Genomic DNA, 24,865 nt, shown 5'->3' with positions numbered 1-24,865 from the left:
TTGCTTGGCTGGTTCATAAGCTCTACCATTAAGGTGAACTAGTTCATTGAGATGAATAATTAGCCGGATTACTTGCTAGCTGACAGATAACTACTAAGAAATGGTTGTCTTCCCACTATTTTGGCTTATTTAATTGGATACAATTAGTTTTTAGACCGCCCAACGGTCACCGTAATCTTGAGGCAAGCAACAAGTTTGCTGCACTCGTCGGAACCAGTTCGCGCAGCCCCCAACTCACGCGCTTGCCAACACTGCTATCAGCTGTTTCTTGTGGACCTCGCGATTTTTGGCCTGCACTTTGAACCTTTCGTGCGAGTGAAGATACGAATTAGAGTGCGCCTGTCCGCATTCCAGTTCGCCCTGCTCCGCCGTCCAACTGTCCATCGCATTTTCGGCTCGGAATCAGAATCAGAATCCCGCGGAACTCGCTGCCGTGCACATCGCAACGCATTTTCACAGCTGCGTTTTCAGCATTTTTGTTCCGCTCTCTCCGGTTCACAGAGCGCTCCGTTCCGCTCTCTCCGCGCGCGCTCCTACAGTTCCATTGATAACCTGCCCCGCCCCCGCCGCCCATACCGTCCCCTCAAGTTTTCCCAAAGTACAAAGCAAAGCAAAGTAAAGCAAAGCCAACCAAATCAATCAATTAAAATAGTACGCCCAATAGTGCATTGCGTGTGTTAATTAATTTAGTTCGCCTTCGCCCCCTCTCGCGAATTCTTTGTGTTTATTAATTAGCAAGCGGTGCATAGTTTCCGGCGGAAAAAGGCAACTTTCCGTTATTCTCGAGCTTCCGTTTGGCGGCCAAAAAAAAAAGAAAGGATAATCCAACATGACGCACTGGGAGGACTTCTACAACACGCACCTGCCGCCCGCGGATTTCGAGGACAATCGCTCCCTGCTCAAGGAGTTCTGTGAACGGCACAACAAGCTACAGAACCGCATCGTCCTCGTCACGGTGAGCAGGGAATTGGAATGGAAATGGGAATCCCCGATATCGGATTAGGATTGGGATTGGGGTCTACTAAGAACCCTATGTGCTCCCTTAATTAACTGTCCGGCGGTCAGGGGTTAAGCTGACCCCAAAGCTGGTGAAAGCTTTAATGGCAAAACGGGCGCCTAGGGGCCTTAAAAACAAGGCATATAGTGTGCATGTGCATAAATTTAAGCTAGCCCGAATGAAGGTCTTTAAGATTAAATACATGCCAGAAGTTCGTGAACATGTTAGACTTTATTTAAACACCTTTGTTTGCTTATATTATGTAGAATTTAAATTTTAAAAGGGACTAGTTTTTGGTAAAGTTAAAAATATATATGTATATATATTATATTATTTTGTTTATACCCATTTTTAGTGATTTTTAAAAACGTTTATAAATTCATAACTAAAGTTAGAAATATAAGTTCAGGTAAAATTTATGTGGACCATTTGCATTTGATTATAGAACATTTATAAAAATATAAACAAACTTATACCTGCCTAAATGTTATTAGGTGTTTTACCTTGAATAATTTAAACCCAATATGGCAATTATGTATATTCTACATAAATGGCTAAATACTTTCCTATACTTGCTTTCGTGTTCTTAAAGAGCTCAGTAAATGCTGATTAAAGTAGAAAGATAACCCGGTAATTGGGTCAACAGTGTTTATTCTCTGGGGCAGCATAAGCATTATATGATTTACGCAAATAGTTAGCAACAAGGCATATTAGTTTCTCTTTCTAAGATTTATGACCAATGCGCAGACACATATTCGAGATTTGATTAACTACCTAAGATGAAATATTTGCGATTTTTCTAAGCGACTGAGTTTCTCATGACAAAGTGAAATCATATTGGTTTGCGTAGAATTTATTACGATTAAAAGGCTAAATGATTAGTATAATCCTTCATTAAGATTAAACTAAATTTTGAACAAGAAATAAATTTAAGTGAATACTGTTGTAATAACTGGATAATATATATCTTGCCTACTTTGGGGACCGTTTTGTTATCTTCAAGTGAAACTAAAATCAGAATTTTAATAAATAATATTTTGGAAATAAGACTCATAATACAAAATCATTCGTTAAATTTTAAATAGAACCCTCGTCTTTCCTGCAATTCCAGTCCGGCGGCACCACAGTTCCCTTGGAGCACAACACGGTGCGGTTTGTGGACAACTTCAGCGCGGGCACACGGGGCTCCGCTTCGGCGGAGTACTTCCTCGACCATGACTACGCCGTGATTTTCATGCACCGCCACAAGTCGCTGGAGCCCTTCACCCGGCACTTCACTGGCCAGCAGTTCTTCGACATGCTGGACATTGCGGACAACAGCCAGAGCTCCACGATAGCCATCAAGCCGGACTCGGTGGACGTGTTTGCGCCGGTGTTGGCCAAGTACAAGATTGCCCGCGAAACGCAGATGATCCTGTACGTGAACTTCACCAGCGTGGTTGACTACATGTGGCTCCTTCGAGCCGCCTGCGAGTGCCTGGCCGCCTTCGAGGAGCGGGCCGTGCTCTACCTAGCAGCCGCCGTATCCGATTTCTACATACCCGAGGACATGATGGTAAGATGAGACTCCGGCCGGATGAGGATGAGTGGGCGGCCATGTGGGAAATCTCGTAATTGATTGCGCTCGTCACTGGGCGAGTGCGGAATGAGTGAGTGGAAATTGGTTTTTATCGATTCCCAAAGCTGCACTGCGGGAAACGAAGCAAATATTACGGGGCACTTCAAGTAAGGCCAAGGCACAATGATTTCATATCGATTTTTAGAGATGCACTGCGGAAAAGGTGGAACTATTACTATTAATATTACTATTATTATTCCCAAAGCTATACATAGGTAGAAATATGTTCAAACGGGGGTGTCACACAAATCTCTAAGAGGCTTAAAATCACTTTTGAATGTCATTTTAGGTGTCTAAAAGTATGCAACCATATATTTTATAATCAGGGCTACATTCAGATAGAGAATTATTTTATTTATTGCATACTTTTAGGCAACTAGAAATAACATATTAAACTGATTTCAAAACCCTAGAGATTTGTATAGAAAAATGTTTTTCAAAAAGCGATTGGACAATATGGAATGAACATATGAACAGCACGCAATTTTTGTCCCTTCAAATTGAAATTTTCTCGCAGTGTTTCTCTAGTTGCCTTCGTTGCCCTTGTGCCCGGTGCTCCATCCGATTCCCGGTCGCTGTGGAAGTCCCCGGTCTGTGACACATTTCCTCTCCACATTATTGACGTTCGACTGGGCTAAGTCAACTGTGGTGGCCTCTGCTCCTCCAGCTCCTTCAGCTGGCCACCGGGAGCCTTATCAGATGCTGTCAGTGTCACTCACGCTGGCCTTGTGGCCTTGTCCGCCCGCCAGCAGCCTTAACATTGTCATCGTGTATAATTTGATTTGCATAATTTTGCTTGTTAGCCTGTTTCTGTTCTACGCTTCACTAGACTCCTGCCACCCTTCTAATATTTCTAGTCTCCTTTCACCTTTCGCTTTTATCCCACTTTTATATCGAATGGGTGGGCGCGTGTGTTTACTTGTCAGGAACCCATCCCATGGCAGTCTGTCAGCTGACTTGTTGGCGCAGCAGCAAAAGGCTTTCAAGTGCATCAAATGTCCATTGGTGGGGCGTGAATGGCTCCGCCTGTCAGCCCTCCTTATTTACCTGCCCGTTTCGCATTTGCATACCATCCCACATGCATTTTGCAGGAATATACACTCGAGGTCGCAGGTATAGCATGCGTTTCCCTTGTGAACTGTCTTGTTTTTGATTCATCTTTCCAAAAAGTTTGACTTAAAGTTGCATTGAAGCTAAAAGCTTTTGAAAATAAAATTAGAAACATTGAATATTTATTTATATATATAAAGCTATTCTTGAAATAAACTTTGTAAGGAATTGGTTGAAAGTTGAACGCTTTTAAAATTATGAAGAAATAATGTTGCTAGACAACTGTTCTTTAAAATACAAATTGAAGTTAAATATCATATGAAGATTATCACTAGGTGTTTGAAATCGTTTATAATTTTATATTTAGATGCCTAAAAGTATGCAGTAAAAAAGACAGTCGTCTTTCTGAATGAATTTAAAGTATGTATTTTGGTGCATACTTTTAGACACCTAAAAATTACATTTAAAGAGTAGGACTTTTTACTGAAATCTGTTCAGAATGGAGAAATGTACACAATAGATTCAAAGATACCATCTTATGTGCTGCTGTTTTGACCCTATCTGTACCTCACTTGGGTGATGCCATGGGTGGTAGGCACGAAACATTTTCCTCTTGCCACCGCCAACAAACTGAGCCAGATTCTGATTCCGATTTCCAGCACCGTCGTGGCATTTCCTACGTCTTGTTTCCGCTCAGCTCGTGCATTTCCAGTTCGCTTAAGACATTCGCCCACTTTGTCTGTGTGTGCCCACATCTCTCGCTCTTCTTCAAACGTGTGTGTTAGCCACAAATGGTCCGTTCACTTGATTAAATTGTTAGATATTCTCACGGCCCATTGCCTTGGGTAAAATGTAGAATATGCCGAAAATGGCGAAAATGGCCTGTTGATGTTTATGCACGTGTCTAGTCAAATTTATGCGCATATTTGGCATCATCTTTGAGTGCTGCTCAGAGTCTTTCCCGGGGGCAACACGATTTGGCTGCAATCGATTTGGATTTGCATAATAACCTCTTGGCAACCGTATAAATAGAAGCAGTCAAGCTCGATGCATTGAAAATAAACCACGCTCAAGTTGCGCCTCGAGTGATTTCAAGGACTTTGCCCTGCTCAAAAGTAGTCAACTAAAATCTATTTTCCCCCCATTAGCTGTTAGCTGAGTTTCTCTGGAAATTGAAAACTCATTCCCAAAGATCGGGCCGCCATCTCGTTAGCCTTAAAGCCAAGGTCGGCTCCCATACTGAATTTCAACAAGTCAAACCACAGCCCAGACACGTTTACCCAGCCACTTGCCAAAGTTTGTCGCTGCTTACATACATATAAATGAGTGTATATAGTATATAGTATAGTACTGTGCAAGATGATACTAAAAATTCAATTTCACAATCGCATCATCACGACCGGCGCACACGCCTCCAGAAAAACAAGGCCTAAAAGCCTTTACAAATTTATGCACGGTCTGAAGAGAGGAAGGACATTTCTGCCTTACAATTTGAATTAATTCGGGGACCGGGGAGGTAGGACACGAAAGTAAATTGTACTCGTAATAAGTAAGAACAAACAGAAAATTAAAAGAGTAAACTAAGTGGAGGAGCAGAAGTGGACAAAAGGCGACGTGCCGAAATCCGCAAATCAAATCAAAAGATTTTACAAGAGCACGCATCAAGGCACAGGCATACTGCAGTTGGGACTCTAAAGAAAATGCGGGAAAAGCAGGAAAGGCGAATTCAATGTCAACAGCTGCTAGCATTTCCCAGTGAGCAGGACCCACAAACTTTTTCCCCCCCCAAAAAGCTTAAAGTTGCCCTCCTTCGACTTTCCTCCTTGCGCCATTCGTTGTCGACTTAATGCCTTGAGCTAAATTTTTCATTTCTACTCGTCCAATGTCCCGGCTACTTAGGCGTGTCCGTCCGGCTGTCCGTTTGTCAACTTGTCCGTATATCTGTCCGTTTGTCCTCTTGTCCGACCGCATTGTCCGGCTGTGCCCGCTTTTGTGTGTGCCGGATAAATGAGACTGGTCAGCAGCTTAGAGCAGCTTACGGGGTTGCTCAGTTAATGAGAACGGACAGGGGGCGCTCAACAAGTTGCTGGTAGGGCCACACGGCGTATGAGCAATATTTCTAGCAAGGCTTTAAAAAGAGCCTTGTGTATGATGTGCAGCCAGGCGTTGTCGTTAGCTCATTACGGCTGAGTTATGCTTTCAATTAGTTGTAATTCATATGCCACGTGGCGGCAACAGAAAAGGGAAAAACTGGAGGGGGAAAGAGAGAAAAAAGTGAAAACTGAATGGCAGCCCTGGCCTTTCATTTTGCCGTCTGTCTGTTTATTTTGCAAGGACACTTTGCTGGCCGAGTGTGCGTGCATTGTGTGTGTGTATACATGTTCGTTCTCTCCTCCATTTAAGAGGATGTTGCCGAGGTGGCTTTTGTGGGCAACGAACCAGCCAACCGACGAACCAATCCCATCACATCGCGTATACGCAACGTGGTACCATCATTCCATTAAAACACTAACCGCTGTCAACGGATTTTTCCAGCCCACCCACAAAATGCAATCGGGAGATGGGGCGCCAACGATTTCGCTTCAGCTGGTGCCAAAAATGCTGGCCCCCCTCGCCAGTTTGTGGGTGCCGCACGCCTTTGTGGTGTCCTTTAAGCTGGAAACGGACGAGAGCCTATTGATTGTAAAGGCACGTGACAGCCTCAACAAATACAAGCACAAGGTGAGTTTGCTGAGCTCCTGAGCGACTAAGCCGCTGAGCCTCTGGCCAGGAACCCCCGTAATCCGAATTTTAATTTCTTCCGCGTCATCATCCGTCCAGCTGGTCATTGCCAATGTGCTGCAGACACGCAAACATCGCGTGGTATTCGTCACGCCCACAGATTCCTACGAGCTGCATTTGAGCCGCGAACAGACGCTGCAGGGGCTCGAGATCGAGGAGCCCATCGTGGCCGACTTGGTAAGTGACTGGGTGCTGAGTGTCATAAAGCCTGAAGGAAACATAAATCCGTTTCGTGCTTAAATCTTTCAATAAATTTTATGGCAAAGTATTAAAAAATCCTTTTTTCTAGTAATGAGAAGTTTATACTTCTAGTACATTAAAATGCAATTATATGCGGCATTCAGAAACAACTTTTTCCCTTTGAATGTCCATGGCCATACAGCTATTATTTTAAACAAATTATCAAAGTTGGCTTTGTATGTATATTTATGTATACAAATTTAAGACGAAAAATTTATTTTCCATGTAAGTTCACGGCAATGCTTGACACTATAACTTAAAAATTTTGATTGCCAGAGGGTAGCCTAGGACAGTTAATTAAATTTGGACTTTATGGCTTGCCATATTTTTTAAGCTGTAGACTCTAATGACTTTCATTGAATAAAGCTAGTTAGTTTAGGTTTAGGCAAGTTCGCCACAAAAATAACTTAAATTGGACATGAATTTTATTTTATATTCTTAGACAAGTTAGAATGAATATTTAACGAGACTCGTTTGACTAAAATCCTTGAAGCCCAAAAATGATTTATCTGTATAAGAACATTTTAAATAAATCATATTCAGGTGGTCACCAGAAAAATGTGCCTTTAATATTAAATAATTCTGTGTGCCATAACCCAAACCGATTCACTTGACTAAACCGTTTAACCTCATTAACAAAAAGTGTGAAATACATATATTATACACGTCCTTTTTTATCGCTTTTTCCAGGTGCAAAAGCACGGCGAGTTCATCAGCAACGTGCAACAGCGCCAATGACCGTTGTCCATGCGCCGGAGGCCACAGACGCAGCAACATCTGCAGCATCAGCAGCACCACCACCAACTGGCCACCGGCGACGAGGATGACGATGGCGGCGATCTGGATCGGGACCCGTATTGCGTGACCAGCTCGCATTATTGCCGCGTTCTGAATCCGGGCACGCCAAGCTTTGCCCGCAAATACTGAGCAGGTTAAATAGTCCATAGTGAATACTGAAATGTGGATGGCAGACATTTGCATATTCCTTACCGTTTGAGTTCCCCCGCCACAATTTATCTATTTATGAAGGTCGCGCCTCATAATTGAGGTGGCTTTGCTCCATTAGACCTTTCCTCCTTGTTATTGTTTTTTTATATTAGTTAATGTATTTCGTTTATCGTTGTCATGAGAAATGATGTCACTTGTATGTATTCACCATCCCCCTGGTTCGGTTACTTTCCTTGTCTTCCTTTGTTTGCCGGCACGTTTATGTCATCGAGTATACGCAGCGTGTTGCGCAGGCATCAATGGGTGATTTTGATTTATGTTTGTGACAGAGCTTATGCTGGTTAGGTATATATTTTTAATGAAGCATCGATCGCCCCACCGTTGAATTTAAATCCCCAAACATGTGTGCTTAAAATGTGAAAATCAAAACAGCGAAAAAGCTGCATGCAATAGCAATTTGCTTAACGAGGCGTCCCTGGACAACTGCTGTTGACGCGACAATTGATTTGCTGTTTTGCATATATATATATAGTAGCTGTGTCTGTTTTGGGGTGGAAAAATGGAAAGCTTGGCCTGTCTGGTGTCCTTGTCGTTTGAAATTTATGGCGGCTCAAGCCTTGGCGCCTGTCTATCCGAAGCAGGTCAAGTGCCAGCGAGCAAAGGTCAGTTTAAAGCACCTCAAATTGAGTTTCACAGCGGTGTGGCAAAACCTAATTAACATCTCACACAGACACTGAGTTATTTCTTGGCCCGGCAGAGATAGGCTGGCGTTTCGTATCCTTATCCTCGGGGTCCTTTGCGGACCGCCGCCTCTGCCACATTTTTATTGCATGTTATGTCGCTGGCACGCCTCTCGGCCCTAAGCTCTAAGCCGCCCGCTTAAACGGGGGACTGTGGTGAAGGGTTGTCGGTGGTTTAGTATCCTCCTTTCATGGAGTTGTAACCACTTCCGTCCCGCCCGCATTTGTGGTTTTCTTTCTATCTTTTTTTGCAGCCCAGAACTATGCAGTGTTTTGTGTGCCCTGCTGTTTTGTTTTCGTTCGTTTTGTGAACCGGGGAAAAAATTCACATTTTTTCTGTCCTGACGTTTGGGGTTTACGTTGGTTCTGTGTAGAGGGGCTCTTTTGTTTGTGCCTGCATCAAATTAAATTTTATTGCGCTCGCACGCACCGCAAACACTGGCCTGGGAACAGATACGAGATACGAAAAAACACGGGAAACAATCACACATATGGCTTAGGACTTAAGCCTGGCTCCATTTTCCTTTCGTTTTCACTTCTTGTTGCTGGGTTTTTATGGTCTCACCTACGTGCACCCACATATCAAGTCGCCCTCATGTGAACTTCCCCGCGTATCGATTGTACATTAAAGTATAAGCATAAAAATTCAGTTTGCCAATATGAGTTGCGTACAATAAAATATGTATAACTAGCCAAGTGTGCGAACAAGATGGAACTCTTTGGAACGGGAGCTGCGGATGGTATTTGCCTTTATTGGCAAATAGCGTTTTTTTTCTGAAAGCTTATTAAGAGTGTACTTAAGCATGCCAACCATAAATTAAATACTTAAATATCTGATAAGTTTTCAATCCATAAATGTAAATTCAAGAAGAACCTCTCCATATCCATACTTTAGGACTGAATTCTAATTGATTTTATAAACAGACATCCGATTAAACGTCTTAGTCAACCTCTAACTAAATACATAAAAGAAATTCAATAAAAAAGAAAATCAAAAGTTCAACTACTTTTCAAGTCACATCTATCTATGTAAAACTATTCTATATACATAACATTTACTATAATATCCAAGAGCGGAATAAAACCAAGTGAACCAATTTGTTAAAGTTTCAATATCCAATTTGGACCAACCCGTATGAAAAAAATTAGAAAAAATACGAAAAATCTATGATAAAAGAAATATATATATATCTCGATGTATACCTTGAAAAGAAAAGAGAAACCAAGGAATTTCCATTGAATATTTACTCTCTACAAGCATTTTGCCCTTTAAGCTAGATAACTATTTTATTGTTGAAATTGGTAAAACAAGAACACCCAAATCCAATTGTACGCAATGCAGTTATGGTCACTGCACCTGCCCCTTTCTTACCGGAATCCATGAGCTGTTTAACTGTAAAACTGTTGTAAAATGTTTACCACAATGTACCATATATACCGTATTGAGTGTACTAACGTCTAGTATCCGTATACTTATACATCTACAAAGATACATAAATATATATATTTGAGTGTGTATTAAACTGGAAATGAAATAGCTTTAAATGTATAGAAAACTCAAGGTGTTTTATTTGATAACGGATTGGGATACATGTTTCTTCAAAAGCTTACAACGAAATATATTTTTTAATAAGATTTGATATGACTTTGTCAATATACAACCGCTAAGACTAGGTTCTTTACTATAAAATATAAAATGTCAAATTTTTACTTGGCCAATTTTTAGAACTGTTACCTCTAATTAAATGAAATTATCAATATATTAGTTGGGCAAATCAGTAAATTTGAACTTGAGCGGAATGTTCGGTAGATTTATCAATGCAGACCGAAAGGCATTCTCCGTGGGATAATTGAACTCCACGTTAAAGTTACGAATAAGTCGAGCTGTTCCCAACTCCAGTTCCATTTCTACGATGCGTTTGCCTACACACATGCGGGGTCCAAAGCCGAAGGGGAGGAACACGAAAGGATTTTTGGACTTTAGTTCGTTTGCTGGACACTTGGCCTCTGAATTTTTGGGGGCTCGTAGCCAACGCTCTGGGAGAAACTCGGAAGCTTGCGGGAAGTAGTCATCTCTGGTCAGGGCATTTAGAGGAACAATGGACACATAGGTTCCAGCTGGCACTTGGTATCCACTGAGAACTGCGTCTCTGGAAAGGACTCGAGCATTTCCGACAATCAGGGGATGAACTCGCTGGGATTCCTTTATGCAGGCTCGCAGATAGGGGATGTTCTTTATGGATGCCTCAGTGAACTCGGAGTCCTTGTTGGGCAGAATCTTCATTACCTCCTCCCGCAGCTTGGCCTGCTTCTCCGGATTCTTAGCAAGGCACAGCAAGAGAGCCGTAAAGGTGCTCGATGTCTTAATGGAAATTACATTGAAATTAAAAGAAATGAAATTAAATTAAATTAAAGAGATCATTATACTCACAGTGTCCACTCCAGCCATCAACATGTCCATGGCCATAACGGTGGCCACCTTCCTGTTGACTTTAAGCAGTTTCTCGAGGACACTTTGCTCATTCTCCGGACGCACGACACCCGCCTTGGCCTCCTTATCCAACCGATCTATAGCTTCATCGACGTAGGCCAAAGTGACTTCTTGGATACCATCGAGGGCTTTCAGCAATCGCTTTAACTTGGGAGTTTTAATATATCGCCAGGGCGAGGGCTTCATCTCAAGGTCCGCAGATACTATAAAGAATTCATCCAGGTAGTGGAAAAGTCTGAGTGCTTCGCTCTCCTTCTTCGAATCCTTGAGTAATCCTAGCTGCTTATCTAGAGCCACCACAGATACGGATTCTAGGGTCCAGCGATTGATGGTGTCTATAAAGTCCTCTGGAGCCTCCAGAGTGGTGGGATCCCTCAATTCTATTATACTTTTCAAGTAGGTGGGTTAATTATAATTAGTTAAAGTTTATGTGAGAGTTGCCTACCGCTGCACAAACTCCTGGTTGACTTGCGACATCTTCTTGTAGTACAGTCTCACATTTTTCGGTTGCATGAGAACGGGGTTCACGACGGTCCTGAAGTCTCCCCAGGGTTTTCCCTGAGAGGGAATAATGCCCATGACGCCCTGGTAGAACTCCTTTCTATACTCCTCACGATGATAGCGCAGTGTATCATTTCCCGGACGATGGGGCCACACTCCCTCGTTGCGGAAAACCACCTCGAAATCCTCGGGATTGTGGGTGCTCAGAAAAGGTGGGTTACCCATTGTTCCTGGTATGAAAAATATGTCGCCGTAGTCCTGTCGCATGGCCTCAAACATGTCCATTAGTTCCATGTTCTTGTACTTTCCACCAGGCATGAACGTCTTCATCATCAATGCTATCATATTGGTGCGAGGGATCTGATCAAATGGCTTGGCCTGCAGCCATTCCGAATCCTCTCTAGCCTCAGCTGTTGCAACATTTGTTTGCCAGCGCTAAAAATGGTAAGGAAATATTGTAAATTATACTTATTGGAGTTTCTTTGCTTGTGGGCCTCACTTATCTTAAAATTATAAAAACATGATAAACGGCCTGATAGTTTCTAGATTATTTGTTTATATTTAATACATGCTTATACCTTTTGTGTGCTGAGCGAGAGAGCAGCTTTTTGCGACTGAATTAATGATATACCACTGCGCACTTTCAGCATTTTTGCGATGTTTAGAACTATTCCCGTTCACCGCCAAAATAGATCTGAGAACCGAGTGTACGTTCTAATAGCTTTATAATTCTAAGGCTGCGAGAGCTTTAACTCTTAATTGGACGATAACAACACACAAACAGAGCGATAGCGAGAAACAGAGAGCAGGCATATAAACAAGTTCTGTAGAGCATACTTACAAGTAAACAGAAAATATTAATTATATTCTTAAAATAAGAACTCGCACATTTTCATAACTTTGTTAAAACATATTTTGAATACCAACCTTGCTGGGAATGCGTCATATTTTTCAAATGTTTTATCTGTCCTATACAAACAACAAACCCCCAATAAACACGCTCAAATTGGGCAACCCCCCGTTCATATCAGTCAGTGTCAATGCCAACAAATTATTGTCACCATGACTAGAATATATTCAAAGTTGGGGTAGTAAGCTTTTTCCAACTTTATTAGATACGTATAAGTATAAGAATACATCATATGTATAAGAATACATCTAAATACACCTATAAAATTATAAACTAGTATTTAATAAATACTTTATAATTTATTAAGGTATATGCATATGTATGTATTTCTTTTTAAAAATCTTAAGCCTAACATCTAACATTTTTCAGGAATTCAAAAACTATAAATAAATATAATACATTCTAGTTGGGCAAATCGGTGAACTTAAATTTGAGTGGTATATTGGGCAGGTTGATAAGAGCAGAGCGGAAAGCATTCTTGGTGGAATGATTGAACTCCACATTGAAGTTACGCAGGATTCTAGCAATGCCCAGCTCCAGTTCCATTTCCACGATGCGTTTGCCCACGCACATGCGAGGTCCAAATCCGAAGGGTAGGAATATGAAAGGATTTTTGGTCTTCAGATCGTTTGCAGGGCATTTTCCGGTGGAATCGCTGGCGTTCCGAAGCCAGCGTTCTGGTAGAAACTCTTTAGCTTGTGGGAAGTACTCCTCGTTCTGAAGGGAACTTATGGGAATCATGGACACAAAGGTACCGGCTGGTACCCTATAGCCGCTTATTACAGAATCCCTAGTTAGTCCACGGGCATTTCCAATAGTTAGAGGATAGATACGCTGGGATTCCTTAATGCAGGCACGCAGATAGGGCACGTTCTTCATAGACGCCTCAGTAAACTCGGAGTCCTTGTTGGGTAGCACCTTCATCACCTCTTCCCGCAGCTTGGCCTGCTTCTCGGGATTCTTGGCGAGGCACAGCAGAAGCCCCGTAAAGGTGCTTGAGGTCTAGATACAAATAGATATATTATTGCTATGAGCAATATGAGTTTTCCGAACTACCAACCGTATCCACTCCGGCCATCAGCATGTCCATGGCCATTACGGTGGCCACTTTCTTGTCAACTTTAAGTAGTTTTTCCAAAACGCTTTGCTCATTCTCCGGACGCACTACACCTTCCTTGGCCTCCTTCTCCAACCTCTCGATCGCTTCGTCCACAAAAGTCAAGGTAATGTTCTGCAGACCATCCATAGCTTCTAGCATTTTCTTTAACTGGGGAGTTGTGATGTATCGCCAGAGAGAGGGTTTCATTTCCAGATCGGCTGAGAGCAGAAAGAAGTCATCTAGGTGCTTGAAAAGCTTGGTGGCTTCGCTGTTATTTCCTGACTCTTTAAGCAAACCCAACTGTTTGTCTAGGGCCACAACAGACACTGACTCAAGGGTCCAACGATTGATGGTGTTTATGAAATCGTCAGGTACCTCCTGAGTGGTGGAGTCCCTTATGTCCTTAATTCTACAAAATGATATACTTTTATAAAAATTCTTTAGTTAAAGTACGTTCTTTTACCGCTGCACAAACTCCTGGTTAACCTGCGACATCTTTCTAAAGTACAACCTAACATTCTTGGGCTGCATAAGAACGGGGTTTACGAGGGATCGAAAGTCTCCCCAGGATTTACCTTGTGAAGGAATAAGCCCTTGAACTCCCTCGAAAAAGTCTTTTCTGTATTCGGTTCGATGATATCGCAACGTATCACTGCCAGGCCGGAATGGCCACACGCCTTCATTCCGGAATATCACCTCGAAATCTTTGGGATTGTGCGTCATCAGAAAGGCAGGACCTCCCAACATTCCGGCCATATAAAATACATTTCCGTAATCCTGACGCATTGCGTCAAACATTTCCATCAATTCCATATTCTTGTATTTTCCACCAGGCAATGCAATTTTTGCGAATAGAGATAACATATTGGCGCGGGGAATCTCTTCGAATGGTTTGGCTTGGAGCCATTCCGGATCGTCTCTGACCTCAGCTGTAGCCACATTTGTCTGCCAACGCTAAAATATAGTGAAATACTGAGATATACATTGTGGGCAGACAATACAATTTTGATATTAATATTGTTGATATCTTCCCATAGAGAATTATTCTTAAACTGATTGTACAATATATCGCATTTATTTCGATTTTATTTTAGTGTTTGTTATAAAGCTGTATTTGTTTACCTGTTGACTAGCAGAGAAGAGTGCCGCCTTTTGAGACTGTTGTATTATAAGACCGATACGCCCCTTAAACATATTTTTCCACGCTTTGAACTTTGCTCGTTCACGGTCAAAGTGAAACTACCCATACCCAGCGATTGTTCTATTAGCTTTATATTTTTCTAACGCCTGGCGAGCTTTAGTGCTGAATTCGGCGAACACAACACTCTAAAAGATAGATTAAGAGCGAAAGAGAGGGAGCGCCAAACAGGTTCGCGAGTATTTGAAAATTGCTAGGGAAAACATATGGCAAGCATCAGTCATTCATAAAGCTACATATGTATTTAACATATCATGATATGGACTAAAATATACACCATAATCATATCAATAGATCTAGACAAATTTAATAAAGGTGTAAAATAAGAAAGGCGATAAACAAATAATACATAAAAAGGTTCAAAGAATTTTTTGTTAATTTTTAAATAAATAAAGTTTTAGAAGATATTTAGAAATACTATTCCAACCAATATACCCGAAGTTATACGAAACATAATAATCAGTATATTCGCTGATGTGATTGGTCAATTCTATTGGCATAGGTTCAAAAATATTGTTAGGCTAAAGAGAGAGTTTTGGGCGAACACTTTGTCCTATCAGCTGGGCAGTAAACCCAAATTCTGCTGACAAAGAGTTTCGCGTAACTGTTTGCCTTGACAAACTATTTCAAAACTTTATATGCTAACTATTTTTCATTGCATCAGACCAGTTGAACTTTATATCTCTTGTTGGGTGTGCGAATTATAGCCTGATTAAAGCCGGAATCGGACTCTGTTCCACATAAACAATAAAAAATCTACAGTAGGCTTCCATTTATTTATTTAGATAGTATTTTATTAATGTTTACCATATATATGTATTTGTGTAAACAACAAAAAGTGTTGTCTTACTAACAAAATTGTTGGCATGTCATATATAATAGATGATATCTGATGAAGTATACAAATTTATGTGTACTCGTATAGAGAAATATAAATATTCATTTAGATTAATGACTTAAGATCTTTTTTTGGGTCAATCGATAGGTATTGATGAGAAAAATACATTTTAGTTAAAATTTGTATTGTAGCATCAAAACTGTAGGAGCCACAATTTTGGGCGCTTTGTGGGCGTTAGAGTGGGCGTGGCACCCTGGTGAAATAAACTTGCGCTGCGCAAGAAGCTCACGAATCTGCATGCCAAATTCCAATAGCCTAGCCTTACAATTTCCGAGATCTCAGCGTTCATATGGACGGACGGACAGACGGACATGGCTATATATAAATTAAATAATTAATTAATCCGTGTGCCGGCTGGCCGTCCGTCTGTAGAGGGGGTGAAGCTGGCTGGCAGAACGTCTGTAGCAGGAGGTCGGTTGACCGTAGTTGTAGCTGGTAATATCAGCCGCTGTGTGTGTTGTAGTTGGCCGGTTGGCCTGCGTCATCAACAGTAAATATATGACGATTAGGTTGAGAGGGTAACTGCCCTCTTTTAGCCCGCTGGCCTAGAGACTCAGACTGGGTGTAATTTCAATAAATCAAATACGGCGATGGCCGGAGTTTCAATTCGTGAGCGTTAGCTCTTTATTCTTTCAAATCAAAATGAGAACTGAACTTAAAGCTAACATAAAAAGGGACTCATAGCGGCCACTCCAATGGGTAGTGCTTGCCGGCTATGCACGGGCTTCCGGCCAGACGCTGTGTCAGCAATTTGGCCGGAGCGAGCTTTCGGACGATCGGTCATTGCCGTCGCCCGGTTAACTTACTTAGTTAACTACTCCCCCCTCAGAATTAAGGCCGTCCTCGGCCGACCCTATTTGGGCGATCATATCTGCTATTTGGGCCGTAGTTCTCCTGGCCTGGATGACTCGCCGATAGGTGAAACCGACGCAGATCAACGCGCAACATATTGCTGCTGCCACCAGTACTATCTGATGTGAATGATAGTCGTTGATATTCTCCCCGACTCTCTTTATGTGTTCCAGATTACGTTCACTCAAGCGGTGAAGGTATGGAAGACTGAGGATGTTGTGCTCCATAGTGATATTCAGGGAGGGCGAGCTGGCTACTCCTGGGACCCTCTTCTGGGCCCTGTCATTATTGACATATCGGGTTTCATTAACCACGGCACTCTCAATAAAGGTAATGAGATGCGTGCCTCGTATGTGGATGTAAGTGCCATTATCTACACTCACACGTGCCGGACGATCGTTTACAATTATGATGCCTTCATCTACGCGAGTAATTGGATGTAGATCGCTGTGCTGGATGTCACAGTGCGCTATGCCTCCAGCGTGGAGCTCTTGTGCGCACGACCTTCTTACCGCCAGCTGGCAAAATGTGGCTCCAGATGTTGTGGAGCAATTGTTGACCGTATGAATTGCTCCATTGCAATCAGCTATTATTTTGTCCTCCAGCCTGAGCATCGTGTCATGATGGGACACGGGAAAAACAGTGATTTTAATACAGGATGATTTGATTATTGGAAATTTGATGACAAAATACAAAAGGTTATCGGACTGTAATATTTTAACGGAAGCAACGGACAATAGGTCTTTGATGGGGGTATCTGTGGGCTCTTCTATCCATATATCTTCTAGGTCTGCATGATCTAGTATACTAGGGCTCACAATGTTGGCCTTAGCTAAAGCAATCGCTAGCAATAAGTTTTGCAGCTCCATACTAATCATTCTATTTCGGGATAATAACATCTCATAAAGATGCCCCGTGTCAACTTGGGTTCCCTTGGCTGACCTCAGAAGTTGGTTGACGGTGGAAGTAATATTATTAATTTGGTCTTGTACTTTACTATTGATGTTTATCTGCCTATTGTTTGCATTTATTAACTGGAATTCATTAAATTTAATTTTTTCGAAATCCTCTGCATCTGGCGTTCCCGCCACTACTTTTAACGCCGCTCCTAGAAAATCCAAACTCCTAGCTACTCTGTGGTGGATGCTCAACGAGTCGAGCAGGTCACGCAGATGAGCAACATCGACAATCAAAAGTTTCTGCATGTGTGACTGGGGAAACATGCTGATCATGCCATTTGTTTCTTCCACCACGCGCCTATATTCTGAGAGATTCGCCGAGTGTGTGACGAACGCGAATTCTTCCCAAACTAAAATTCTACCATCAATGATGGGAATATATTTGGCCTGCGAGTAGTCCGAGACGTGCCCCGATGTTACGGTAAGCAGGACTAACAGGGATACGAATGCGAACCTGTAATATTGGATGTATTGTAGTGTTTGTTTAGAATATTGTAGCCCACCACCAAAGCATGAAGAAAAAAGCACAATTATAACAAAAACTTATACCGAGTGGATAGGGGTGAGAAAATATGGAAAAAAAAACTTATGCCAAGTGGCTAGGGGTAGACATTAGAAAAAATGAATTATTATCTAATGTTGTTCCTTGTGGAAAAGAAAACTTACGCCAAGTGGCTAGGTGTAAACGTTAGAAAAAATGAATTATTATCTAATGTTGTCCTTGTGGACCACCCTCCCCTTAATGAGGACCGTGGTCCCCAGGTCCGCTTCAACAGCTTTTTCCTCACACAGTGGTGTGAGTTTATTGCCAAGCCTTCGGTTCGACTTAACCAAAACTTTCTCGCCGACTTCGAATGTTCTGCATTGTCGGGAGGCATTTTCCCTAGCCCTGAGCGTGTTTTGCGCCCTAACGATCTTATTCTGGACGTCCGTCTGTGGGTCGTTTGGATGCTTTTGTATGATGTCGACTGGCCGTTTGTCGACGACAGAGTGAATTGATTTATTATATTTGGCGGTTGCCAATAAAATAATTTCCACAGTATCGGTTATCTTCTTGTCGATTTTTAGGCAACGAGCAAGCTCCAAGAGGGTGCTGTGAAAGCGCTCTACTTGCCCGTTTGAAACGCTATGAAGTGGTGGGGCATTTGCAATGCTGACGCCAAAATGGTTGTCAAGCATGGCTGAGATAGTGTGCGAGTTTAACGAAGGTTCATTATCGCAATAGACTACTTTAGCCCTAGGGAAAAAGTTCATGATTTGGAGAATGGCCGGTTTAAGATCCTCGATTGTCCTAGAGTGGACATGTTGCACAACTGCAAACTTCGAAAACTTGTCGATGCAAGTGAGGAAGTATTTCTTGTCTGTGGAAAAGATGTCGATATGTAGCAGTTCTCCCACATGAGAGGGGATCGGAGTCTCGCCTAACTCATGCTTCTTTGGGTGCCTATCGTACTTGGCTTTCGCACATGTTTTGCAGTTTGCTACAATCTCAGTGGCTAGCTTGGCCATCTTTGGAAAGTAGTACTCGGAGAGTATCTGCTTAACATTTTCTTGGGCCGATCTGTGAGCCCTGTTGTGCTCGACGGTGAGGATTTCCCGTCTTTCAGGAACTGCAAAAATATCCGTTACACGGTTTTTGCAATGCCAAAATTTGGTGGCTGGAAACTGCCGAACCAATTCGTCCTGTATCATTGCCAGCGTGGGCAAGTCACAATGAATGGCGTTTACGCCCTTAGGAACGATTATATCTGCGAGTTCATCAAGTAATGACTCTTTGCAGGAGAAGTTAATCACATGCCGTCTCTTGTTTCCAAAGAGGACGAAGCTGCGTTTTAACGGAAAGCGTGCCTCCTCCAGAGTTATCTGGTTCTGGAAGCAATTCAAAGGCTTGTCCGTGGTTTCAATGGTATAGGTTAGCGACAGCTCACTGTGAATTGTGGCCGCGCTAGAAAAAGCCTCTTCCTCTTCCACAACGTTAAGTTGCTGTCTTGAGAGGGCATCCGCAACAAGGTTATCTTTGCCGGGTTTGTAAAAAATTTTAGCGCCGGACTCGTCGATGCGGGCTTTCCACCTCTTGATTTTCGCGTTCGGATTAGATTCCGACACTGCGAAGGTCAACGGTTGGTGGTCAGTAAAGATATTTATATCTTTGACTGCATACAAATAGTGGCGTAATTTGGCCAGTGCCCAAACTATAGCTAATAGCTCCCTTTCATTGGTAGCGTAGTTAACTTCCCTGTCCCTCAAGGTCCTAGAGATCATTGTTATGGGTCTCCCTTCTTGGGATAGGACTGCGCCAATGCCGTACGCTGAGGCATCCGTCGTTAGATCAAACGCCTTTTGGTAGTCGGGGTATCTGAGGATGACATCCTCGGAAGCCAGAATGTTACGCAGTTTTTGGAAAGCCTGCCGTTGGGGCTCGTTGAACTGCACCTGGATGTTCCTGGATCTGTGTCTACTGACGCTTCCAAGTTCCCCTTTCAAAATATCAGTGATCGGCCGAGCTATGGACGCAAAATCTTTTATGAAGCATCTATAATAGCTGGCCAAGCCAAGGAATGACCTGACCTCGAATATGTTCTTAGGCTCTGGGAATTCCTGAATGGCTTTTATTTTCTCTGGGTCTGTGGTAGCCCCGTTATTGGTGACTATGAACCCTAAAAAGCTGACGCTTTTCTTGAAAAATCGTGACTTTTCTGTTGATACCCTCATATTTGCATCGTGTAGGCTCTTGAGAACCCAATCCACGTGCCGGATGTGGGAGTTTTCGTCCTCCGAAAAGACGATAACATCATCAACATAGACATAGCAAAATTTGCCAATCTGCTCTCGCAGTATGTCATCAATTGTTCTTTGGAAAATGCTGGCTGCATTTTTTAATCCAAATGGCATTCTACGAAACTCGTACTTTCCTCCGTTAACGGAAAAGGAAGTTTTTTCACGGTCGCATTCTGCCAGCGTGATCTGATGATATCCGGACTTCAAGTCCAGTGTTGTAAAATACTTGGCCTTGCCTAAGTTTCCTAATATCATCGAGATGTTCGGCATGGGGTATCGATCGGGTATTGTTTTCTCGTTTAGTTTGCGAAAATCCAATACCAAACGCATTTTTCGCCTGCCAGTTTCGTCGGTGCCCTTTTTGTCTACAACCCATATTGGGTTATTGTATGGGGATTTCGACTTTTGGATGATGCCATTTTTAAGCAGATCTTGGATTTCGCCATTTACAAAATCAGCTGCCCCCATTGGATATGGGTAAAGTTTGGCATAAATGGGCGTCTCATCAATGGTTCTGATGGTGGCAACCACCGACGTGTTGTAGGACAAGGCCTCATTGGGGTCTGCGAAGGTTTTTTTCCTGTCGCTGAGCATTTTTAAAAATGCTTTTCTGACCAAAGGTGGTGCATCTGAGCAGTCCACCTCAGTAAAATTTACATCGGGACATGTATGAAAGTCGATGCTCTCTACTTCCGTGCCCCATTTGAGCTGACCGGAGGCCAAACAAAGTGACACCCCTGCCTGTTTTAAAAGGTCAAGTCCGATGATTCCATCGAAAGAGGACAAATCTGGTAAAAGGAAGAATGTGGCTTTTAAGTTGAAAATTGACACGAAGCATTTCTTCGTGATATTGGTGACTCCATGGATCGAATGAGCTTTGAATGGAGCTTCTACCGGGCGGACACCTTTCAAACCTTCATATGGTCGGATGAAATTTTTGGACGCGCCCGTATCAACTAGAAATCTCATGTCAATCCCCGCTACTCTTCGTCTGATGACGGGTAGCAGGGATCTTCCCCTAAAAAATTTATGGCATCCGAGTCGTACTCGTTGATAGCGTCATCATCGATTTCTTGTGCCGCGCTAGAGGCCGCTGCGGTGTACGTGTCACCAGTTTTGTCAGCGCTCTGGGCAATGTGGTTTACTCTTTGCCTTTTTTGTGGGTTGGTTTTATCGGACGCCGCCGGCTTCCTGTTCTGGTATGCCGGGGCTTGTGATGGTTTAAGCATTCTAGCCAATGATGGATCCACTTCCATGGGTTCTGGAGTGTCTCCCTGGTGCCTCTCGCTGCGTAGAGCAGGGTGCACCTGTGCCTTGTGCTGCTTAGTGAAATGGGGATTTTTACCGCCACTATATTGGGAATTAGCCTGAGCGGTGGCCTGCTGACGCTCTTGCGCCTTAGGAAATTGTTTTTTCTCCCTATCCTCCTGGCTTTTTGCAAATGACGACGCAAAGGTGTACCTATCATGGTTCGCCTCGACCTCTTGAGCCAAGGCAAGTGCTGATGGCATGTCCTTGGGCTTCGCCGCGAAGAGGACGTCAGTGAGGCTGCGTTTTAACCCAGAGATAAATACGCGAAGGGCATCATCCCGGAATTTTTCGCATAAAACTTGTGCAGCGGAGGCTTCATATGTCATGGTCGCCTTGTTGGTGAGGAGGGTGAGCTTCCTTTCAACCTCATCATAATATTGTAGAAGCGAGAGACTCCCCTGTCTGAGGGTGCCCATCTCCTGCTCTATGACATGCATTGTCCGCTTGTCACTATAAGTAAAGTCGAGTCGATTTATAATCGCTTCGAAATTAAGCACTGTGCCAAATGAGGATAGCACTGCATCGGCCGTGCCCCTTATTTTGCTCCTAATTATAATAACTGCCTGATAATGGCGTGAACTTCCTACGAAATCTTTAAAAATATAGTATGCGCCTACTGCCGCCTGCCGCCAGGAGACGTATGTTTCCTGGGCACCCGAAAATTCGGGCAGGCATTTGACGGCGTCCAGTGGCTCATTACAAATGACGGCGTTATTAATGTCTATGGGTGCATAAACTTTAATCTGAGGAGTTACTGTTGGGGCGGGTGCGACCTGCATCGCCGCCACCTGGTTGGCTAGTTGCTGGATAGTCTGGCGCAATTCATTTTCCCTGCGCTGGCTGTCCTGTAGGGCATGGTTGGTTGACCGTAGTTGTAGCTGGTAATATCAGCCGCTGTGTGTGTTGTAGTTGGCCGGTTGGCCTGCGTCATCAACAGTAAATATATGACGATTAGGTTGAGAGGGTAACTGCCCTCTTTTAGCCCGCTGGCCTAGAGACTCAGACTGGGTGTAATTTCAATAAATCAAATACGGCGATGGCCGGAGTTTCAATTCGTGAGCGTTAGCTCTTTATTCTTTCAAATCAAAATGAGAACTGAACTTAAAGCTAACATAAAAAGGGACTCATAGCGGCCACTCCAATGGGTAGTGCTTGCCGGCTATGCACGGGCTTCCGGCCAGACGCTGTGTCAGCAATTTGGCCGGAGCGAGCTTTCGGACGATCGGTCATTGCCGTCGCCCGGTTAACTTACTTAGTTAACTTATACATGAAAATATATACTTTTTGGGGTCGGAAACGCTGGCTTCACAACAATTATTTACTTTGCCAAGATCAATATATTAGTTTGGCAAATCAGTAAATTTAAACTTGAGCGGAATGTTCGGTAGATTTATCAATGCAGAGCGGAAGGCATTCTCCGTGGGATAATTGAACTCCACGTTAAAGTTACGAATGAGTCGAGCTGTTCCCAACTCCAGTTCCATTTCCACTATGCGTTTGCCCACACACATGCGAGGTCCAAAACCAAAGGGCAAGAACACGAATGGATTTTTGGACTTCAGTTCGTTTGCTGGACACTTGGCATCTGAATTCTTGGGGGTTCGTAGCCAACGCTCTGGGAGGAACTCTGAAGCTTGCGGGAAGTACTCATCTCTAGTCAGGGCATTCAGAGGATCGATAGACACATAGGTTCCAGCTGGCACTTGGTATCCACTGAGAACTGCGTCTCTAGAAAGGACTCGAGCATTTCCGACAATCACTGGGTAAATGCGCTGGGACTCCTTAATGCAGGCTCGCAAATAGGGAACGTTCTTTATGGATGCCTCAGTGAACTCGGAGTCCTTGTTGGGCAGCACCTTCATCACCTCCTCCCGCAGCTTGGCCTGCTTCTCCGGATTCTTGGCGAGGCACAGCAAGAGACCCGATGTCTGATGGGAAATAGCAATGATATTATTATAATTTTAAGATCTCATTACTCACTGTGTCTACTCCAGCCATCAGCATGTCCATGGCCATAACGGTGGCCACCTTAATGTTGACTTTAAGCAGTTTCTCGAGGACACTTTGCTCATTCTCCGGGCGCACCACACCCGACTTGGCCTCCTTTTCCAACCGATCTATAGCTTCGTCGACGTAGGCCAAAATGACTTCCTGGATACCATCGAGTGCTTTCAGCACTCGCTTCAACTTGGGAGTTTTAATATATCGCCAGAGCGAGGGTTTCATCTCAAGGTCCGCAGATACTATAAAGAATTCATCCAGGTAGTGGAAAAGTCGGAGTGCTTCGCTCTCCTTCTTCGAATCCTTGAGTAATCCTAGCTGCTTATCCAGAGCCACCACAGATACGGACTCTAAGGTCCAACGTTTGATGGTGTCTATAAAATCCTCCGGAGCCTCCAGAGTGGTGGGATTCCTCAATTCTTTTATACTTTCCAAGAAAGTTATTAATAAGATTAGATAACAAATTAAAGATTATATGAGAGTTTTCTACCGCTGCACAAACTCCTGGTTGACTTGCGACATCTTCTTGTAGTACAGTCTCACATTCTTCGGTTGCATGAGAACGGGATTAACAACGGTCCTGAAGTCTCCCCAGGGTTTTCCCTGAGAGGGAAGGGTGCCCGTAACGCCCTGGTAGAACTCTTTTCTATACTCTTCACGATGATACCGCAGTGTATCATCTCCAGGACGATTGGGCCACACTCCCTCGTTGCGGAAAACCACCTCGAAGTCCTTGGGATTGTGGGTGCTTAGCATAGGTGGGTTACCCATTGATCCTGGCATGAAATATATGTCACCGTAGTCCTGTCGCATGGCTTCAAACATGTCCATTAGTTCCATGTTCTTGTACTTTCCACCGGGCATGAACGTTTTCATCATCAATGCTATCATATTGGTGCGAGGGACCTGATCGAATGCCTTGGCCTGCAGCCATTCCGAATCCTCTCTAGCTTCAGCTGTTGCAACATTAGTTTGCCAGCGCTTAAAATGGTAAGGTAATGTTGTATGTTATATTTATTTGAATTTCTTTGTTTGTTGGCCTCCCTTATCTTAAAATTATAAAAACATGATAAACGGCCATATAGTTCCTAGACTATTTGTTTATAATTAATACAAGCATATACCTTTTGTGTGCTGAGCAAGAGAGCAGCTTTTTGAGACTGAATTAATGATATACCACTGCGCACTTTCAGCATTTTTGCGATGCTTAGAACTAATCCCGTTCACCACCAAAATAGAACTGAGAGCCAAGTGTTCGTTCTAATAGCTTTATAGTTCTAACAGAGAGATAGAGAGAAACAGCGAGCAATGTACTTCCTGAGTGGTGGAGTCCCTTATGTCCTTCATTCTACAAAATTATATTCTTTTAAAAATATTCTACAGTTAAAGGAAGTTCTTATACCGATGTACAAACTCCTGGTTAACTTGCGACATCTTTTTAAGTTACAATATGGAAATCTTTGGGATTGTGCGTCACCACAAAGCCAGGACTT

At 43.1% G+C, this 24,865-nt stretch overlaps 4 protein-coding genes across 4 annotated transcripts; 1 reads left to right on the top strand and 3 right to left on the bottom strand.

Moving 5' to 3' along the window:
• Positions 1–264: 264 nt before the first annotated feature.
• On the top strand, positions 265–9,065 carry LOC108013831 (phosphopantothenate--cysteine ligase). Its single transcript, XM_017079813.4, has 5 exons — positions 265–955; positions 2,109–2,552; positions 6,201–6,386; positions 6,486–6,623; positions 7,377–9,065. The coding sequence occupies exons 1-5, from the start codon at positions 830–832 to the stop codon at positions 7,422–7,424; spliced, it is 942 nt and encodes a 313-aa protein (XP_016935302.3). The 5' UTR covers positions 265–829; the 3' UTR covers positions 7,425–9,065.
• Positions 9,066–9,919: 854 nt separating this feature from the next.
• Positions 9,920–12,087, bottom strand: Cyp12a4 (Cytochrome P450 12a4). Its single transcript, XM_017079810.4, has 4 exons — positions 11,945–12,087; positions 11,311–11,801; positions 10,806–11,253; positions 9,920–10,736 (listed from the first exon to the last, which is right to left on the bottom strand). Exons 1-4 carry the CDS (start codon positions 12,014–12,016, stop codon positions 10,137–10,139), a joined length of 1,611 nt encoding a protein of 536 aa, XP_016935299.4. The 5' UTR covers positions 12,017–12,087; the 3' UTR covers positions 9,920–10,136.
• A 362-nt stretch (positions 12,088–12,449) lies between these two features.
• On the bottom strand, positions 12,450–14,654 carry LOC108017560 (Cytochrome P450 12a5). The gene is made up of 4 exons (XM_036817011.3): positions 14,498–14,654; positions 13,839–14,329; positions 13,337–13,784; positions 12,450–13,278 (listed from the first exon to the last, which is right to left on the bottom strand). The coding sequence occupies exons 1-4, from the start codon at positions 14,567–14,569 to the stop codon at positions 12,679–12,681; spliced, it is 1,611 nt and encodes a 536-aa protein (XP_036672906.3). The 5' UTR covers positions 14,570–14,654; the 3' UTR covers positions 12,450–12,678.
• An 8,003-nt stretch (positions 14,655–22,657) lies between these two features.
• On the bottom strand, positions 22,658–24,647 carry LOC108013828 (probable cytochrome P450 12a4, mitochondrial). The gene is made up of 4 exons (XM_065867136.2): positions 24,497–24,647; positions 23,863–24,353; positions 23,352–23,799; positions 22,658–23,299 (listed from the first exon to the last, which is right to left on the bottom strand). The coding sequence occupies exons 1-4, from the start codon at positions 24,566–24,568 to the stop codon at positions 22,712–22,714; spliced, it is 1,599 nt and encodes a 532-aa protein (XP_065723208.2). The 5' UTR covers positions 24,569–24,647; the 3' UTR covers positions 22,658–22,711.
• Positions 24,648–24,865: the final 218 nt, after the last annotated feature.

Source organism: Drosophila suzukii, chromosome 3 (assembly GCF_043229965.1).
Source record: "Drosophila suzukii chromosome 3, CBGP_Dsuzu_IsoJpt1.0, whole genome shotgun sequence".
NCBI classification, from domain to species: domain Eukaryota; kingdom Metazoa; phylum Arthropoda; class Insecta; order Diptera; family Drosophilidae; genus Drosophila; species Drosophila suzukii.
The sequence above is the reverse complement of the archived record's forward strand: the minus strand, read 5'-3'. Positions and strand labels throughout refer to the sequence as shown.

What these genes read in the sequence shown, in the direction of transcription:
- Cyp12a4 (XM_017079810.4), bottom strand. Translation starts at nt 12,016, where the DNA reads ATGCTGAAAGTGCGCAGTGGTATATCATTAATTCAGTCGCAAAAAGCT. An exon ending in AACCAGGAGTTTGTGCAGCG is followed by an intron (nt 11,254 to 11,310) that starts GTAGGCAACTCT and finishes CTACTTGAAAAG; the next exon opens with TATAATAGAATTGAGGGATC. An exon ending in TGATGGCTGGAGTGGACACT is followed by an intron (nt 10,737 to 10,805) that starts GTGAGTATAATG and finishes ATTTCCATTAAG; the next exon opens with ACATCGAGCACCTTTACGGC.
- LOC108017560 (XM_036817011.3), bottom strand. Translation starts at nt 14,569, where the DNA reads ATGTTTAAGGGGCGTATCGGTCTTATAATACAACAGTCTCAAAAGGCG. An exon ending in AACCAGGAGTTTGTGCAGCG is followed by an intron (nt 13,785 to 13,838) that starts GTAAAAGAACGT and finishes ATCATTTTGTAG; the next exon opens with AATTAAGGACATAAGGGACT. An exon ending in TGATGGCCGGAGTGGATACG is followed by an intron (nt 13,279 to 13,336) that starts GTTGGTAGTTCG and finishes ATTTGTATCTAG; the next exon opens with ACCTCAAGCACCTTTACGGG.
- LOC108013828 (XM_065867136.2), bottom strand. Translation starts at nt 24,568, where the DNA reads ATGCTGAAAGTGCGCAGTGGTATATCATTAATTCAGTCTCAAAAAGCT. An exon ending in TCTTGCTCAGCACACAAAAG is followed by an intron (nt 24,354 to 24,496) that starts GTATATGCTTGT and finishes TACCATTTTAAG; the next exon opens with CGCTGGCAAACTAATGTTGC. An exon ending in TGATGGCTGGAGTAGACACA is followed by an intron (nt 23,300 to 23,351) that starts GTGAGTAATGAG and finishes ATTTCCCATCAG; the next exon opens with ACATCGGGTCTCTTGCTGTG.
- LOC108013831 (XM_017079813.4), top strand. Translation starts at nt 830, where the DNA reads ATGACGCACTGGGAGGACTTCTACAACACGCACCTGCCGCCCGCGGAT. An exon ending in ACATACCCGAGGACATGATG is followed by an intron (nt 2,553 to 6,200) that starts GTAAGATGAGAC and finishes GGATTTTTCCAG; the next exon opens with CCCACCCACAAAATGCAATC. An exon ending in TCAACAAATACAAGCACAAG is followed by an intron (nt 6,387 to 6,485) that starts GTGAGTTTGCTG and finishes TCATCCGTCCAG; the next exon opens with CTGGTCATTGCCAATGTGCT.